This window comes from Mesoplodon bidens (genome assembly GCF_964165515.1).
Source record: "Mesoplodon bidens genome assembly, chromosome: X".
NCBI classification, from domain to species: Eukaryota; Metazoa; Chordata; class Mammalia; order Artiodactyla; family Ziphiidae; genus Mesoplodon; species Mesoplodon bidens.
This window is the reverse complement of record NC_138163.1, coordinates 122,101,526-122,120,674: the sequence shown is the minus strand read 5'-3', so window position 1 is coordinate 122,120,674 and position 19,149 is coordinate 122,101,526. Positions and strand designations below refer to the sequence as shown.

At 41.5% G+C, this 19,149-nt stretch overlaps 1 protein-coding gene across 1 annotated transcript in view; it reads left to right on the top strand.

The window, feature by feature from the left end:
• The first annotated feature begins 545 nt into the window (after positions 1-545).
• The window catches only part of PHEX (phosphate regulating endopeptidase X-linked), a 197,016-nt gene continuing 178,412 nt past the window's right edge, over positions 546-19,149 (top strand). The window contains exons 1-3 of the mRNA XM_081221774.1: positions 546-702; positions 6,319-6,387; positions 13,726-13,887. Coding sequence (XP_081077900.1) covers positions 585-702; positions 6,319-6,387; positions 13,726-13,887 — 349 coding nt within the window. The 5' untranslated portion in view covers positions 546-584. The remainder of the gene's footprint in view (positions 703-6,318; positions 6,388-13,725; positions 13,888-19,149) is intronic.

Here is a 19,149-nt window from a genome sequence, read left to right as displayed (position 1 = left end):
CGCACACTGAAAGAATATCTTTGATGAAGACAATTCAGGCAAGCAGAATGATTATTGCCAAAGAAGTATGTGATTCTTTGAGATCTTGAAGTGGGTCGGAAGAATCCTTGCCACCTAACTTATCATGGTTTGGGGGAGTTTGACAAGAATCCAGTTTTGATAAAGACAATCGTTTTTTCCTCCCCAAGTGACTATACATTCAAATAGCTAAAACATCTGTTCAGTAACATAGTAAAACATGTACACTCGGAACGCCTGAGGGAAGAGCCTGCCAAGCAATCGGTTGAGAGGGGGAGCACCCTCTTGCTGGGGGGAGAGCACCAAGATAAAGCAACCACTGTTTGTTTTGTCTGGTCAGGGGGAAAGCCAAGGCAACCGATATCTTTGGGTTTCTTTTATTTCATTTGTGAAGAAGTATGTGAGAAAGGGTGGCGAGAGGACATATCCTGACGGGCTTTTTTTTAACCTGTCCATTAGTAGAAGAGCATGAGAACCTTGGATGTCAACGCCTGACAGACTCTTGAGACCAGCCACCAAACCACAAAAAGCGACTTTCTTCTTGCCTGGCCCTTACATCTCTCCCAATGGATGCAGAGACAGGGAGCAGCGTGGAGAGTGGGAAGACGGCCAACAGAGGCACTCGAATCGCCCTGGCCGTGTTCGTTGGTGGCACCCTGGTGCTGGGCACGGTCCTCTTTCTAGGTAAGTGGAACTGGGCTAGTGCAGTGGTTTCCTTGCGCTGTATTCTGGCAGACCTGGTCAGGATGCAGGTGGAGGGCTGTTTGCTTGTGTTAGTAGGTGGTGCATCCTTAGTTTGTATTAAATATGCAAATGAAAGGAAGCTTTTTCTTTAGGAGGGTAAATAAATAAAAACTCCCAAGTACCAAATGCATAGTCCAGAATGTGAGGTGGGTATAAAGTGGATTCGAGTGGCTAGAGGATTTGGTTGCATCAGGCAAACATTTTTGGTGCATTACATTGAGCAAAATGAGTGTTGATGAATTCATAGTCAGATACTTTGATTTATTTTGTGAGGAAAGACTTTACATTGTGATCAAACCATGTTGGAATTTCTTTCCATTTGATTTTTGTCAGTGTTTGCCTGAAAAAATCATGACATTTAACTCACAAAGTACAAATCAGTCTTTAAAAATGCACCGTTGATGATATTCTTCAATTCCTTTCTAATCCAGTGACTCTGGTGGAATAAAAAATTTAACTCTGCCTTTCTCTTAGATTTAGAAACTAATATGAAGGAAAACAGAGGTTTTCCTCCTAAGATTTGGAAGGTATTGTGATTCATTGATTTTAATGACTTTTGGTGAGAATGATGTACCCAGAGAATATATATGATGTTAAAAGCATATTCTTATGAGACAGAACAAAATAGAAAGGGGAGAGGAATGTTCTAAAGTTTTAGGCATTTTGAATCTTTGACTCTTCGCCTTTGTATTTTTCTCATATGGCCCATACTGTTTCATTAGCTTGAAAGTTATGTAGGACCAAGCCCTATATTATAGGAGAATCTAGGTGCAGTTTGAAATGTAGCAAGCCTGGGAATATACCTTGGCATATGCAGGATGCAGGAGGCCATGTTTATCTTGGCAGGGGAAAACCAGTAATTAAACTTTAAAAGAGTTAGGGTTGTGTGGTTGAAAACTCTGCTAAAACGAGCAAACCATTTTTCCATGTTTTCTGTGGCTGAAGATTTAGGAAATTAGATGGGTTTATTGCTTTCTGGTACAGCTGAACCTCCTACTCCTGCAACTGAAATTGAGGCTCTCGAAAACTGGTGTGAGATTTCTTGGCACTTGGGGTTTAGGCAAGTGTCCTATTCTGAAATTCAAAACTGGAGGAAAAATGATACGGGCATGTCGAGGGAGTATGTACTATGTGGGAAGTGAACTACAAAGTTAGACTATTTGTGTTTTGCAAACACTCCCAAACTTAAAAATCCAAATGACTATTGTTTATGTAAAAATATGTGCTCTTTTTAATGACGTTACTGCTGCTTGAAGCTTTTTTGAAATTCCTCTCATGATTACACTCTGAGGCTGTAGCATATTATCAGAATGTTCTTGATGGCAGCAAGTCTTTTTTTTGGTGGGGGGGGCACACCGATCTTAGTTCCCTGACCAAGGATCAAACCCAGTCCCTCTGCTGTGAAAGTGTGGAGTCCTAACCACTAGGCCACTGGGGAATTCCAAATCTTTGTTCCTTGAGAGAAGACGATTCTTTGGGATCAGCTCTGAAGTTTTTAGAGCACATTAACATTCATTAAGCCAGGCGGTGCTATTTTGGGTAAGGAGGCCTGCCTAAGATAGAAAAAATAACTTTCCAATGTGCCCAATAACTTGGTTCTCTCTCACTTAGAATCTTTAGAGAAGCTGTAATGGTGTTAGAGAATAAGGGTGTGGCCTCCCTCAGCCTTAGCTACTCAGTGTGGTCTGTGGACCAGCAGCGTTAGCGTCACTTGGGAGCCTGAGCTCCACCCCAGACCTACTGATTCAGAATCTGCATTTGCACAAGATCTCCAGGTGATTCATTTGCAAATTAAAGTTTGAGAAGTATTGCTTCAGGTGACCATGTCCTTTTGGATGAATACATTCAGAGACATTTGCTTTTAAATAAATGCACACTCTCAAATGAAAAAATAAATGATATTTTTTGTCCAATGTCTCTGCACTATTTCTGACTCCCTTCCTTCCCTCCTCCCCTTTTCACTGCCTAGTTCCACAGGCTCCGCCACCCACCTCCACCCTGCACCTAGCAAAGTCCTTGTCTGAAAATCTCCTGGGGCCTGCCAGACAGTGCTCTTCATGACAGTATTCTGGTTAAGGTCCTCTTCTCTTTTTTTTTTTTTTTTTTTTTTAAGTGAGGAAGAGAATACAAATGAGAAAGATATGGAGGGAAGGTAGGAAATGGTGGGTGGGTCTATATATCAGTCAGGGTTCTCCGGAGAAACAGAGCCAATAGGGGACACACACACACCTATGTTACAGTCTTTATTTATTTTTTAATAAATTTATTTATTTATGGCTGTGTTGGGTCTTCGTTTCTGTGTGAGGGCTTTCTCTAGTTGCGGCGAGCGGGGCCACTCTTCATTGTGGTGCGCGGGCCTCTCACTGTCGCGGCCTCTCTTGTTGTGGAGCACAGGCTCCAGACATGCAGGCTCAGTAGTTTTGGCTCACGGGCCTAGTTGCTCCGCGGCATGCGGGATCCTCCCAGACCAGGGCTCGAACCCGTGTCCCCTGCATTGGCAGGCAGACTCTCAACCACTGCGCCACCAGGGAAGCCCCTAGGGTCCTCTTCTCTTCGAGGCACTTCCGGGTAAACTTTGTGGTATATTTTTCTGCCTATACAAGTTCAGTCACATGTCTGCAATTTCTGGCATTCCTCCTTCCCTCTTATTTGTATTTTAGGCTCTGGGGTAATCTCTTTTTTAAAACCTTAGTCCTTATACAATAAGAGTAATAGCCACTGGCCTTGGGGTGGTTTCAGAGAACTTAGAGCCCTAGGATTTAAGGCCTTATATGCCTATACACAGTTTATTTTATTGTATTTCATTTTTTTCTTTTAGATTTATTTTTTATTCAGGTAACATTGGTTTATAACATTATATAAATTTGATGTGTACAATATTTTCAGCTTTCTGGGCCATGCTGTCTCTGTTGTGGCTACCCGACTGTTGTAGCACAAAAGCAACCATAAACAATATGTACATAAATGGGCGTGGCTGTATTCCAGTATAACTTGATTTCTGGACATTGAAATTTAAATTTCGGATCATTTTCACATGCCATGAAATATTCTTATGATTTTTTCCAACCATTAAAAAATGTAAAAAACATTCTTAGCTAACAGACCATTCAGAAAGAGGCAGTGGACTGGACTTCGCCCACAGGACATAGTTTGCTGACCCCCACTTTATGGTCATTCTCATGCTCATGTGGATGATGTCACTGCATTCTGAAGTCATTTCTGCTGCTTATAGACTAACCTAAAATGAGAAACCAAAGTGCTCTTTAAGTTTTTTAAAAAGCCCCTAACCAGCAAAAAGTAACAGTTTCATTTTTTATATTAGAAATATTTTTTGTTGTTGTCTCTGTTTTATTCACTTAAACCTTCACATTGTCTGGGCTTGTTGACCCTTCTTTATTTACAGGGTCTTAAGATAACCCCCCCATGGAAATGATGCTCTTCCTTCAGAGACTGGGTTTGTCTGCGTCCTAATTAATTTAACTTAAACTTTTCTTTTACTCATCATCAGGTAAAGATATTTGATTTTAGTTTTGCTCCCTTAGAGGTTTTCGGTCAATAATTATTTTCCATGAAAGAAATAACTCCTTAAAACTTTAAAAAATGAGATATAATTTACACATAACATTATTATATTGGTTTCCGGTGTACAACATAATGATTCAATAGTTGTATATATTGCGAAATGATCACCATGATTAGTCTAGTTAACATCTATCACCTCACAGTTGCGTATTTTTTTCTTGTGATGAGAACTTTTAAGATCTACTCTCTTATCAACTTCGAAATATACAATGGAGTATTACTAACCATAGTCACCAGGCTGTGTGTTACATCCCCATGACCTATTTATTTTATAACTGGAAGTTTGTATCTTGAAAGGAATGTCTTTAACTATTTTATTATCTTTTTTCTAAAATAAAATAAGGCTAGTATCAAGAAGGTATTGTCCAGAATCAGAAAATATTATTATTTACAATAAAGTTTGTTTTTCCACTGTAAAAAAAAAGACACATGCTCCTTAAAGAACATTTGGTAACCATATAGAAGTAGACTGAAGGGAAAATTTATTCCATGGTTCTACCACCAAGGCATACTGAAATATTCCATACTAATCTTTATGTTCCACATATATATTTTTGCCTTTTTTTTTTGCTTTCTAAAGAAATCAAAAATATAACTTTACGACAAGATACTTCTTTTCTTAAAACCAGGCCTGAGATGTTTGTTCCATAGACAGTTTTCTTGAATCTCTAATGTAACACAGGTAAAAAGACTGTTTGGAGGATGAAATGTGGGTTAATAAATAATTCAAGTTGCCACACTGGTAAGTGATGTACAGGTCTTCCATCTCTGGCAGAAATATAGATACCGCCATACTTTCTGATCCTGTTTCTCTATTGAGGGTGCTATGAAAGGCCTTGTCCCCCCTTTACCCGCCACCATCCATCTCCCCATGGCCACATTTCCAAATGATTCCTTATTTCTGCTCACAGAGTACAGCAATAATGAATTCTCCACAATTCCCTTGGCTACCACAAATATTTTCAAAGTCTAAACTCACATCTGCTAATGCCCAGATGCTACCTGAAGTTTACAAATAGGGCCCCCTTCTATACTTCTGCAGAAATCCATTTAGGTGAAGTTACCAGCCAGATGGGGGAAATTAAGCCATTGGTGAAAAGCTACTTCTGTCTTACAGGGTTTTTGTTTGGTTTTGTTTTGGTGGAAGAAGTTGGAAGCTTGGTCCACCAAGCTGCATCTGTCTGCTAGATGCATCTGTCTGGCTGGGCCTGGTGGGAGGAGGGTGTGTGGGGTACAGGGCAGGCAGATAATGACTCTGTTGATAGATGGCTGAGTTATAGACGGTATATTTTTACTCTTCCCCCTTTTATGGGCCGTGTCTGTATGGGTGGTTTAGATAAGACGCAGAACTTTAAATGCCACCTATGCTAGCTTTTTCCTTCCACTCTGATTTGGTCCAAATGACACAGTCTCTAAGTTTCAATTTTCCCATCACTAAGATGAGAATGTAGTTGTAAACAAAAAGTGAAATTATGAGACCTAAACCACAGATAATCAGAGATAGAAGAGACTTTAGAGATCATTTAACCCAGTGGTTCTCAAACTTGAGCCTGCATCAGAATCACCGGGAGGCCTTGTTAAAACGCAGATGGCTGGGCCCCGCCCACAGAGTCTCGGAGTCGGAAGGTCTGGGTGGGGCTCGGTCATTTGCATTTCTAATTACCTCCCAGGTGCTGTTGCTGTGCTGCCCTTGCCCTGGGGACCCCACACTAAGAAGCACTGGTCTAGTTGTGCCCACTTGTCTTGTGTTCAAGAGAACCAAGTTTGAGAGCAACCAAGAGTCTCACCGAGGTTACTTAGCTAGTGACCAGAGTCTGGTTCTGTGACACCGAGCCAAGTGGATTTTTGAATTCGGTGTCAACACAGGGAAGGATGAACTGACGGCAAATGTCTCGCATATGTGCCTGACGGTGGATTACTTGGTGGTGGTCTGCTGCAAGCCAGTCGTTTCTTTATTTTTGTCTGTTTTTTCAGTGAGTCAAGGTTTCTTAAGCCTCCAAGCTAAGCCGGAGTACTGCCTGAAGCCAGAATGCATCGAAGCTGGTAAGTCAGTTTTCCATCCTGTGTCAAGTTATGATTATGGTACCTTGGTGAGTGGAAGAGAAAACAGGCGGTATTTTTAGTATTTTGTTTGCTTGAGGTTTACCAGGTATGAAATGCAATTCTGATGAAATTTTAAGTTTTCTTTCAAGACTTGGTGTGAAGTTGTGGAACGTAGGTTTCCTGTTTTCTTTTTCCTTGCAATGAAACAGCTGTGCGGTATTCCAAATCATTATAAGGAAATCAGGAAGGGGTGTGGAAGGCTGAATGGCCTCTCTTAAGACCTGGAGACCTTGACCTTCGTATGTCCTTAGCTGGATATAGATTCCCATTTATCTCAAGTAGTCTTTCTGTATCTTCTGGTCAGTGGGTCTGGCCTGTCTGCATCTAAGCAGGGACCCTCTGTAAACCGATACTTCCACTGTCACCTGGAATCTCTTTGGGTCCTTCTATTTCACGTTACAAGTCAAATTTTTCTTGAGGTGACAGGCTGTGTATCAGTGGGTACCCCGAAGTGAAGACGAGCGGTTAAAGTTGCTTCAGTTTTGCAACATCTATCAGTTTCGCCCTCCATAAACCAGTGTTAGGGCCTAGAGTTGCAGGACCTGGATCCCAGCCCCACTCCCATTTTTAAGTGGCCAGGGACACTAGTGTGTGTTTTCCAAGGGGAAAGTGATGGGATAAGTTAAGCACATGGTCCTTTCACTTTCCTCTTGGCCTTAAGAGAAGAGATTAATGAATTATTGCACCAAATATTTATTGCACTCCAGGCACTGAGTTAGGTTCTAGGAATATAGCAGTGAGGCCGAATGACCAGGTAAGGGAAGAAAGACAACAAACACCCAAGGCAATTAATGGACAAGAAAAATATCAGCTGGTGGTACATGTTATGCAGAACATTAAAAAAAAAATAGAATAATGTGGTGGCAAGTGACAGGATGGCTAGATTGCAAAGTCTGAGGAAATGACATTGAAGGGGCCCTTTGAATAATGAGAAGGGAGTGCTGTGTGAAGATGGAGGAAAGGGCTTTCCGGGTGGGGGGAACAGCTGGGGCAAAGGTCCCGTAGAGGAAAGAGCTTGGAGGACTTGAGGAATGGGACGAGCCTCTGGGTAAGGGGCAGGATGCAGGTGATCAGGGTCAGTGGGAACCCAGGGGCCAGCAAGTTTGAGGTTTTCCTAAGTGTGCTCAGAAGCCTCTGGAGGGATTTAAGAGAGACACAAGATCTTATTAGCCTTCAAAAAGATCTCTCTGTGGAGAGCTCGACTCTGGGGAGTCTTTTGGGGCGGAGGAGAGACTGTAGAGGCAAGAATGGAAGAAGGTCGCTCAGGCAGGTAATTCGGCAAGCCAGGTGAGAAGTGATGCTGTCTTGAATTCAAGATATGGGAAGGGAGACAAGAGGGTTTAGGAGATAAAGAGCTTGCTAAAGGATTGGATGTGGGCTGCAAGAAAATTCAGAGAATCAAAGAGATACTTAGATTTTTGGCGGTGGTTGGGTGGTGGCATTTATTGAGATGGAAAAGACTTAGGTGAAAGGGCTTTTAAACTCTGAGGCCTTATACAAAGGTACTAGGTTAGACAGTTGTGTTATTAGAGTTCTTTTTTCTAAATTGATTTTTTTAATTGAAGTATAGTTGAATTACATTGTTGTGTTACTTACTGCTGTACAGCAGAGTGACTCAGTTATACATATATATATGTATTCTTTTTCATAGTCTTTTCTATTATGGTTTATCACAGGATATTGAATATAGTTCCCTGTGCCGTATAGTAGGACCTTGTTGTCCATCCATTCCATATGTACCAGTTTGCACCTGCTAATCCCAAACTTGCATTCCTACCCTCTCCCACCCTCCTACCCATTGGCAACCACCGGTCTATTCTATTAGAGTTCTTTTTAAAAAAATATTTATTTGTTTATTTGGTTGTGCTGGGTCTTTAGTTGCAGCACGTGGCTCCTTAGTTGCAGCATGTGGGATCTAGTTCCCTGACCAGGGATCGAACCTGGGCCCCCTGCATTGGGAGCGCAGACTCTTAACCACTGTGCCACCAGGAAAGTCCCTTGTCCCATTCTTAAGTGATCGACATATATATATATATATATATATATTTTTTAAACCGGGCAATATGTTAAGTGACTTACATGTGCCATCTCATAAAAATCTTCATAAGAAACCCATGAAGTTGGTGCTATCACCCGGCCCAATTGCACATGAGGAAACGTAGGATTCTAGGAGCTAAATAACTTGCTCCGGGTCACATCCTGAGTTAGCAGCAGGGCTGGGCTTCAAGTTCATGTGTGGCTCGCCTCCATCTGTGCCTGTGTGCCAGAGGCCACGCCAGGAAACTCTCTTGGACCCTGGTCTTGTCTTACTCCTTTTTCATAACATTAGACCTACTAGAGTCTAGGAACTAAACAACTATTTCAGCTTTTTGATCTCGTCCCAGAAAGGATGAGGAAGATGTGGGAATTCCCAGGTCCTTTCCTGCTCCCAGTGGAGCAGCTGACCTAGGGATTTCTCCAGTGGAGCAAGGGTGACCTGGAGTCGGGTGGGGCACCAGGTGGGACTATCAGAGGACAGGTTTTAGACTTGACGTCACCTTGTGCTTCATCTGTGGAACAGTTTTTGCAGATGTGTGAAATTAAAAATTTTGAACTCAAATTGAAACCCTAAGTCAACTTTTCGTACGGAGGGCCACTTATTTCATGAGTTTTGTCTCTTTATTAGGAATCATAATAACGCAAAAGTAAAGCTTGAAGAATGACATTGATTATGTCGCCCCCTGCCAGCTAGTGTTTTCCCTTGCTGCCCTCTTTTTAGTTTTCACCTTGGCGACTGGCTTTCTAATATTGAAAAAGATACTTCTGCTGTTTCTGTAGCAAAAGGCTCACCAGGGCTACAGTCCTCTTCACTGTAATGTGGGCGCCGCGTGAGTGCTGCGTGGGCGCCGCGTGAGTGCCGCGTGGGCGCCGCGTGAGTGCCGCGTGGGCGCCGCTGTGCGGTGCGTGGGCGCCGCGTGAGTGCCGCGTGGGCGCCGCTGTGCGGTGCGTGGGCGCCGCGTGAGTGCTGTGGGCGCCGCTGTGCGGTGCGTGGGCGCCGCCTGAGTGCCGCGTGGGCGCCGCTGTGCGGTGCGTGGGCGCCGCGTGAGTGCCGCGTGACTGCTGCGTGAGTGCCGCGTGACTGCCGCGTGGGCGCCACTGTGCGGTGCGTGGGCGCCGCGTGAGTGCCGCGTGGGCGCCGCTGTGCGGTGCGTGGGCGCCGCGTGAGTGCCGCGTGGGCGCCGCTGTGCGGTGCGTGGGCGCCGCGTGAGTGCCGCGTGGGCGCCGCTGTGAGGTGCGTGGGCGCCGCGTGAGTGCCGCGTGGGCGCCGCTGTGCGGTGCGTGGGCGCCGCGTGAGTACCGCGTGGGCGCCGCTGTGCGGTGCGTGGGCGCCGCGTGAGTGCCGCGTGGGCGCCGCTGTGCGGTCCGTGGGCGCCGCCTGAGTGCTGCGTGGGCGCCGCGTGAGTGCTGCGCGGTGCCGCTGTGCGGTGCGTGGCCGCCGCGTGAGCGCCGTGTGAGTGCTGCCTGGGCGCCGCTGTGCGCTGCGTGCTGGCAGGATGAAGTTCGGGAGAGCGACGTTCTGGACTTTTTGCGAGCAGGTGCCAATCTTTTCCGAGATGGCTTCTCTCCTTGACTTTCGTTTTCTCCTCTATTTCCATCTATCCTAATCCCTCTTTCAGAATAAGTGGTGGAGGAAGAATATAAAGAAACGAGGAAACAAGGAAAGGGCGTGCTAATGATATTGGATAAGGCCAGAGAGGTTGATGAGTGTGAGGCATGATCTATCTGGCCAAGTACAGGCCATATGATCTGGGCTAAATACATAAACCATCCTAAGCTCAGATTCACCATTTGTAAAATGGGAATAAGAGCTTTTATTTATCATACTGGTGGTGAGACTAGAAGAAAATAATGTTGTTGGTAGTACTAGTAATCCAGGTCCACAATGCCCTATCCTTTACCCTGTACCTAGAGAGCATTGTAATGCTCAGTTGGCAAGACTGGACCCGAGCTCAGTTCCTGTGACGGCAAAACTGGATCTTAACTCATGTGAGGCTGTTCTAGACTTTGTTCATCCCACTTAAGAGAATATGCATTTATCCCCTATAGAATTATTAATGTGCTTGCTGCAGGAGTGCTGCTCCAGACATTGCTGGAGGTATTATATAATCTGTGGTTTAGGCGTTGCATTACTTTTCTAGAATCTATGAGCTCTGAAACATCTGGCCTCAAGAGTTTCGAGTAAGTGTTTGTGGAATTGTAATAGCAAATTTGTATGTATGGTTGCCAGATTTAGCTACATGCATTCATTCAGGATGCTCAGTTAAATTTGAATTGCAGATATAGGACAATTTTTTTTGGATATGAGTATGTCCCGTGCAATATTTGGTAGTACTTACGCTATAAGAGTAGTCATTTATCTGAAATGCAAATTTCACTAGGCATTGTATATTTTATCTGGCAGCTGTATTTATTTGACGATGTGCCTGACACTGTTCTAAGCACTTTACACGTATTTACTCATTTAATTCTCATGAAAATCCTATGTGGTGCTATTATTATCCCATTTTACAGATGAGGAAACTAAGATACAGAGAGGCTAAGTAACCTGCCTAAGGTTACATAGTTATTGCATGGGATTGTTGGCATTCAAAACCAGGTGGTCTGGCTCCAGAGTCTGTGATGAGGCTATACTGCCTGAAAAGGGCTTAGCATAGTTCCTGGCACAGAGGAAATGCTCAGTATTAGTTATTTTATTGTTACCCCCCCTCCCCCCCCAGCCTTGATTAAACTTAAAAAGTCACACTGGTATAAGGAGTGGTGTCTCCACTTCTACTAGATAAACACTAGCTGGAGACTGAATAACAATACCTTCTATGCAATGACTTGAGGGAATACATAGCTTGGCCTTTCACAGATTTCCTTCATTATCATATTTCTTTTATTAAAACAGTACTCTCTGGTTTTTCTCCATGGAGCTGAGTAGGGGGAGAGGAGTTTTGGTGTCTTGACAGCTATGGTCCCTTGCAATTTGAAGTCACAGTTCCCTTGCAGAAAGTGCAGCAGCCCTGTGCCCAGCTGTGAATTGTGAACGCTGAATTGAGAGGCTGAAACTGGAGTTTTTCCACGTAGCGGGCTCAGTTCCAAATTCAGTGTGAGTGATGTATTCCCCCACTTTATACCAGGACTGAGGTCAGAGCTGATCTTGCAGTTTAGGTACCTGCAAGAATACTGAGGAGATGGGATACATTTGAGGGTTGGGGGCAGGGGGAGGCTTGGGAAGGTGGCCAGAAAACAACGTGCTTATGTGAATAAAAATGTGTGTGAGGGTCCCTCTGTGTGACTCTAAGTATTGTGTGGGACTGAAAGTTGTATGATCCATGTTCCTGAGGTGTCCCATAGCAGATTCATTCTGTGGCTGCACAACCAGAATAACCACAAATATAAACTAAAATGAAGATTTTATGTGTCCTAGCAAATTTGCATATTAAATATTAATGATAAAATAGTAGCAGTAAGTAAAATTGTAATTGGAGACAACCTAATTAATTCTGAAAGATGAAAATATTAAGTAAATTTTAAATTTATCAACCTTAGATTCTAAACCAATTATTTTCTTTTTGGATGTGGAAGGATTGAGCATGATGGGGATTTTGAAGTTCTATAGAGATTAAGTTGTTTGTATATTATTAACTTCATCAAAGACAAAAAGCTGTTTGAAATTTTCATAGAAAGTCTAGGCTAGAGGAATACGTAGCCTTACTTTTAAACCTGGAGGAACCACACACATAACCAAACTGTAATATGCGCATCTAAATTTATGCAGATTATATTTTTTTGGCAAGTCATTCAAGTTTAGCTGAAAACTCATTGAGTTTTCATTACTTCAAACATAAATGTATTCTGGCATTAATTAATTATGAAAATCACCCAGGATGTCGTCTTTCCAAGGTCATTAAAATATTGGCCGCCTTTTAAAAAAAAAATCATTTGGTGCATATCTTTATGCTAGAGTGGTAGCCAGCAGTTGGAAAGGAGTTGGAGTTCAATATTAGGAATTTTGGGACCTTCTCATTTTGTAATGAAAGACTTTTTTTTAAAGCTCATGGATACATATTTAAGTATGAACAAACTTCCTACCAATTGACTATCTTCCATATATAATCGAGTGTGGCCTTAAGAAAGAGGAAAAGATGGCAGATCAGTCTATCATGTCTTTCTGTTAACTCATACAAATGCCCAGTTCTGCCCCTAGACTTGAGCAAGAGGGGCCCCTGCCCTGGGCCCTTCATTTAGAATGTTACACTTTGCTCTGCTCTGGCCATTCTTCTCCCCTCCTTAACCCAGAATTCCCTGCAAGATGGCCCCAAGCCTCCTTTTAGGGCCTGTTTGGGTCTCTTCCAGGGCTTCATTCCTCTGAGAACTGCCCTGAATGTCAAGGGGCTCAAGGATCCACACCTGGCCCTCCAGGGCTTTATAAAGCTATATTGTAAATAGATTTTGTCAACATTTAGGTATTACATGTGGGCTTCTGTTTCAGTTAGCCTTTGTTGTGGAACAGACCACCCCAAACCTTAAAGGCCTGAAACAAGAGTGATTTAATATTTCTTAGGATGCCTTGGGTTTGGTGGGGTTCCTCTGCTGAGACTGCCTAGGCTCATTCACACAGCTGCATTCAGTTGGAGGGTCGCCTGGCCTGGAAGGTCCATGATAGTTTCAGTCACATATCTGGCGGTTGGTGGTGGCTTGGTTCTTCTTCACGTGGCCTCACCTCCTCCAGGAGATTCTTCAAAGGGCAGTCTCGGGGCTCCAAAGGGATTTAACGTGGAAGGTGAAAGGCCTCTTAAGGCCTAGTTTTGAAACTCATGAAAAGTGACTCTGCCACTTTCTTTTGGTCAAAGCAAGTCACAAGGCCAGGCCAGATTCATGGCAGGGGAAACAGATCCTGGTGGCAAGAGTGGCAAAGTCACCTTGCAGAAGGATGAAAGGAATGGAAGGAAATGTCACACGCGTCCTGGCAAACAATTTACCTTATACTCCATTTGTATTCCTGTTCCAGGTCCCACAGATGTTAGGGGTGCTCCTGCAAAAACCAGTAACAATAATATGACTAAACTTTTATCCACTCACTCTGAATGTAATAGTTTAATATAGTGAAGTTGATTCAGGGCTTCATTTGAGGGGAAATGTAAAAGCCAAGGCTTGGGAACTGGTTGATATGAAATCATTGTTTAATTTGGAAGAGACCAGTACACAATGTTCAGTGCTTGTCATTAATCCTATGATTTTCTTTTTAAATAGCTGCTTCCATCTTGAGTAAAGTAAATCTGTCTGTGGACCCTTGTGATAATTTCTTCCGGTTTGCTTGTGATGGCTGGATAAACAGTAATCCAATTCCTGAAGATATGCCAAGCTATGGGATTTATCCTTGGCTGAGACATAATGTCGACCTCAAGTTGAAGGGTAAGTTTCTACTGGGGTTTGGTGATGCGCTTTACAGAGAGCAGTATTTGACAAGAAAAACATAGTTTTGGATTTGAGGCATGACTGCTCGCTCTTTAACTATACTAAATTCACTTCCAAGATTTTTTTAAGTGGAAGATTGAAAGGAAAGTTGTGGAATTTTAATCCTTCAGATCTCAGTGCAAGCCTAGTGTAGCTCATTATGTTCACGTTTGATAATAGTAAGTTCTGCTGCTGAAGGATAAATAGCATTTGATTGAGGTTGGGAGCAAAGGAATAGTTAGTGAAAATCATGTTATATTGGTATACTTATTCATCTGTTATGTTCAGAGCAAACTTCATCACTTGCTCACTGTGTCCTGGATTTTCATGGTTTACAAAATGTACTTAACACTTCATTGTCTTTTGACATCACTTTTGAGAACTCTGGATGACCTTGTGTTTGTCATGTTGTTCCTGTTAACTTCTAAGTTGGCTCCGGGGAGACTGTCCTTTCCCCATGGCCTCTCAGGCAATGACAGGCTCACACACACATACTCACATATGCATGCATGCACACATACTCTTCAAAAGTTGGAAATATCTTTTGCTAGAGGATTTTCTCCTCACAATTGGTCTAATTTTTATGCTGAGTTGTTGGAGAAAACCACTTCAGGACGCAAGTAGAGAGATCTCAAGGCCAGGTAAGGTGAGTGTTTTTAGAAGGCAAAAATAGTGTATATATATTTTTCGCTTTCTTATAACTGAGCTATGCCATATAACTTGCATTCAGTAACACACCTAAAAGAATTTCTGAAAATTTTTGAGAATCATCATTTTTTTATCTTCTCCATATCCTTTTCCCCAAGATTTTAAGAATTAAGTTCATTAATTTTAATGAAAATTAAATACGTATCAACTTATATGTATGTTACAACGTCTGAAACCATTCGCAAAATAATTAGATACCTATTGTCACTGTAAGGAAAAATGTGCTTAAATTTCACAACTAGATATAAATCATATGGACTTACATTTTCTACTAGAAGGCTGAAACTTAGTCTTCATAAGTTATAAATGAGAATTTGCAAGAATGTCAGAGTTTTCCCATAACCCAACAGGTGAGATTCCTGTTCTGTGGAACTGTAAATAGGACCTTGAAGAATGAATTTACTGAGACTTATTTTCATGTAGGATATTAACTCGTGTCGGTCCTTTACCTACCATTCTTGCCTGTTTCCTGTTTCCATTCTCTGGCTTCTTTTCTTCCTAGACAGAGAGATGTGTGCATGTGCACACATGCACACACACACAATTGGAGAAATATCACTGAAGGATTAAAAAAAGTCAGTATTTCCAGATAGATGATCCTTTTATATTAGTTATAGCCCAAAGATTTCTATCTTCAGGGCATGAAGCAGTTAGAATAATTTAAAGAATTTCTGAGAATGTCTTATCGTAAAAACTAAAATCAGTCTCGATGGGCTTTGTTTGAGGGGGACATGGTATATGGGCTAAAATTCATAGAAGTAAGAGTAAATTGTTCAGAGCAGCACAAGTTTTTTTTTTTCTACTTTGAAAAACGAAAAAATTTTATTTCCAAGCTCAGTCGTGAAAGTAAAAAGGAGCAAAAATAACATGCAAAAAGTAAAAAGAAAGTCACGCATAAATCCACCCCTAGAAATAACTGCTAGTAAAGCAATTGGGTGTATATCTTTCCAGCTGTTTTTTTCCATGTGTGGGTACATATGCATAATCTCATATGCGCAGCCTTAGATTTAAAAAAAATAAAAAATAGCTGATGTTATGCATGCAGCTCTGTCAGCTGCTCTCACACATAATGTATTCCTCATAGACACAGATTCTGTCAGTAGATGTCTTTCCTTATTATAAATAACACTATAATAATACCTAAGTTTACAGATCTTTATGGCCTTATCTAAATGTATCCTTAGGATAAATTCCCAGATATGAAATTGTTGTGTTGAAAGAGTATTCACCATTTCATTTTTGTTGCATATATCAGAATCACCCTTTAGAAAGTTATTTTTAGGTCTTCATATATTTTCTTGCTGTTTTAAATGGTTACTTTTCACAATCACCTGGGTTTTTTTGTGGTATAAAGTAGGGGTCAGCAAACTGTGGCCCGTGGGCCAAATCCAGCCCACTGCCTGTTTTTGTAAATAAAGTTTTTTTGAAAGACAGCCACATCCGTTCATTTATGCATTATCAATGGCTGCTTTTGCACCACAAAGGCAGCGTTGAGTAGTTGCATATAGAGACCATATGACCCATAAAGCCCATATAACCTGCAAAGCCTAAAATATTTACTCTCTGACCTTAATGGAAAAAGTTTGCCAACTCCTGATGCCTGTTGTAAAGCTTTGATATATCTATATTGGATCTAGGTAGAACTATTTTATTAATTGATAGCTATGTGGTGGGTTTTTGGGATTTTTTGATAGGTAATCATGAAATTAAGAAATAATTTTTGTCTCTCCCTTTCCTTTTAGTATATTGACTAGATTCTCAGAATAATGTTGAATTATAGCAATGATAATGGGTATGATTTTCTTATTTATTTATTTATTTATTTATTTATTTACTTACTTACTTATTTATGGCTGCATTGGGTCTTCATTGCTGTGTGCGGGCTTTCTCTAGTTGCAGTGAGCGGGGGCTACTCTTTGTTTCGGTGCAGGGGCTTCTCATTTCAGTGGCTTCTCTTGTTGCGGAGCATGGGCTCTAGGCGCGCAGGCTTCAGTAGCTGTGGCACGTGGGCTCAGTAGTCGTGGCTCGCGGGCTCTAGAGCACAGGCTCGGTAGTTGTGGCACACGGGCTTAGTTGCTCAGCAGCATGTGGGATCTTCCTGGACCAGGGCACGAACCCATGTCCCCTGCACTGGCAGGCGGACTCTTAACCACTGTGCCACCAGGGAAGCCAGGTATAATTTTCTTATTCCTAACTTGGGTGGTAATGCCTCTAGCATTCCCCCCAATATATTTTTTCTTTTTTTTCTAACATTTTTTATTGTGTTCTGTTATTCCTAGTTTGCAAAAAGGTATTGCTCAAGAAAAATCTCTTCACTGTTTATCAAGAGACTCACATGGAGTATCTCTTTTAACTTCTCTAGATTTTCTCATGCTAAATTAACCTTATAATCTTGAAATAAATCCTGCTTATGAATGGTTTATTATTTTAAGACATTGCTTAAGAATTGAATGAGCTAGTATTTTGTTATATTTGTGTCTGTATTTATGATTCATATTGATCCATGGATTTTTGTGTGCTAGGTTTGTTAAATTCTGTTATCAAGATTGTGCTGGCCTTGGGCTTCCCTGGTGGCGCAGTGGTTGAGAGTCTGCCTGCCGATGCAGGAGACAACGGGTTCGTGCCCCGGTCCGGGAAGATCCCACATGCCGCGGAGCGGCTGGGCCCGTGAGCCATGGCCGCTGAGCCTGTGCGTCCGGAGCCTGTGCTCCGCAACGGGAGAGGCCACAACAGTGAGAGGCCCGCGTACTGCAAAAAAAAAAAAAGATTGTGCTGGCCTTGTGAAACAAAATGGGAGGCTCCCCATATATTTCTACACTCTGGGAAAGACACAGACAAATAAATCTCAAGTTATTTTGTGACAAGCACTGTAAAGGATGAATTAAAAAATCAGTCACAGGGCTCTTGCTACAAGTGCCAAGAAGGAGAGCAAAGGGCGGAGTAGGGTCTCTTTTTAAATTAGTATCATCTTGTTCCAGATGTATGTGCTTGAAATATAAAATATGTATTCTTTAAACTTTTAAATTTTGAGGTAATTCAGACTTAAAAGTTGAAGGAATAGCACAAAAAACTCCCATATACCCTTTACCCAGATTTCCTGATTGTTACTGTTTTGCTGTACTGTATTGGCTTTATCATACTATTCTTTCATTCTATCTATAAATGTATAGATTAGAAATATGTAAATGTATAGATGATACTGATACACAGATTTATAGATACATATCTTTCTGAACTCTGCAAGTATGTTGCAGATAATTAGGTATTCTTAAAGTGTGTAAATAGAGCTTTTCAAATATCAGAGGTGCTGACAATCTTATTTTTTAAACACTAGACATTTATTTATTTATTTAGCATGCAAGTTGTTTATTTTGGAAAGTGATCCCAGGAAATAGAGGTGGGGGACTGAGAAGAGTGAAAGATGGAAGGGAGGAAAAGTGAGTCCAAAAATTAAACACTGGTCTTTAAATTCTCTCTGTATGTCTTTATTCTACATCTATGTATCTGTGTATCTCTCAGTCTGTCTACTTATCTGTCTAACCATCCAGGTGATGCAAGCTCATTGTAGATCAGCTCTAAATGACTAACGAGGAGAAACATAATTCAGATCCCAATACCTGGTGATAACTTTTTAAGTGTAAATATACATATAAAATTATATATATATATCTCAAAAGGGATCATGTATTCTATTTTTATAACCTGTCATTTTTACTTGACACGTTAACATGTTTTCAGGTCAATAAAAATAGATCTGTACCATCATTTGCCATGACTACTTTGTGTGGATATACTACAGTTTGTTTCATCAATTCATGTGTTGCCATTTAGGTGGTTTCCAAATTTTTTCCTCATTGTAAGCCACTCAGAGCCTGAGTTTTGATGCCACAGAGTTGGATTTGAATCCTGGTTCCCTTTCATTTCTCCTCTGTGTCACTTTTGGTCAATTACTTAGCTTACCTAGCTCAGCTTTTTTATCTTTCGAATGGAGATAAGAATACCCATTTCATAGGATTTGTGAGGACTAAAGGACATGACCTGTATAAATTACCCAGTCTAGTTCCTGGCGTATAGCAGGCCCTCAGTTAATATTTGTCCTTTGCTCCTCCATTTTGTCTCAAAGATAGATCTAAGGCTCATGAAGTAGTGTCTGTCAAATGCTTTACATTTTATTCTGGTCTTATCCTCTGTAAATATCATGTGCTTTCAAAAATATTGAATACAGTCTAGATATTTTTCCTCACCCTTGATAAAAAAGAGAGAATATCCAAAAATAAAATGCAATACGACCAATCAAAAGAATACCATTTTCTTATGGCTGATAGAGAACACACAGAAACGGCTGTCCAATTTGTGAAATAAAATGGATTTGACAGACCGGGCTGATGAAAAATTGCCCTCTATTGAAGTCAGCAACCTGGCTTCATGAATGTTTTCTTTAAATGGCATATAAGACTCAGATTTCTACTTGGCAAATAAAATTATTTCTTGTTCTCTCCAAGAATTAGGATT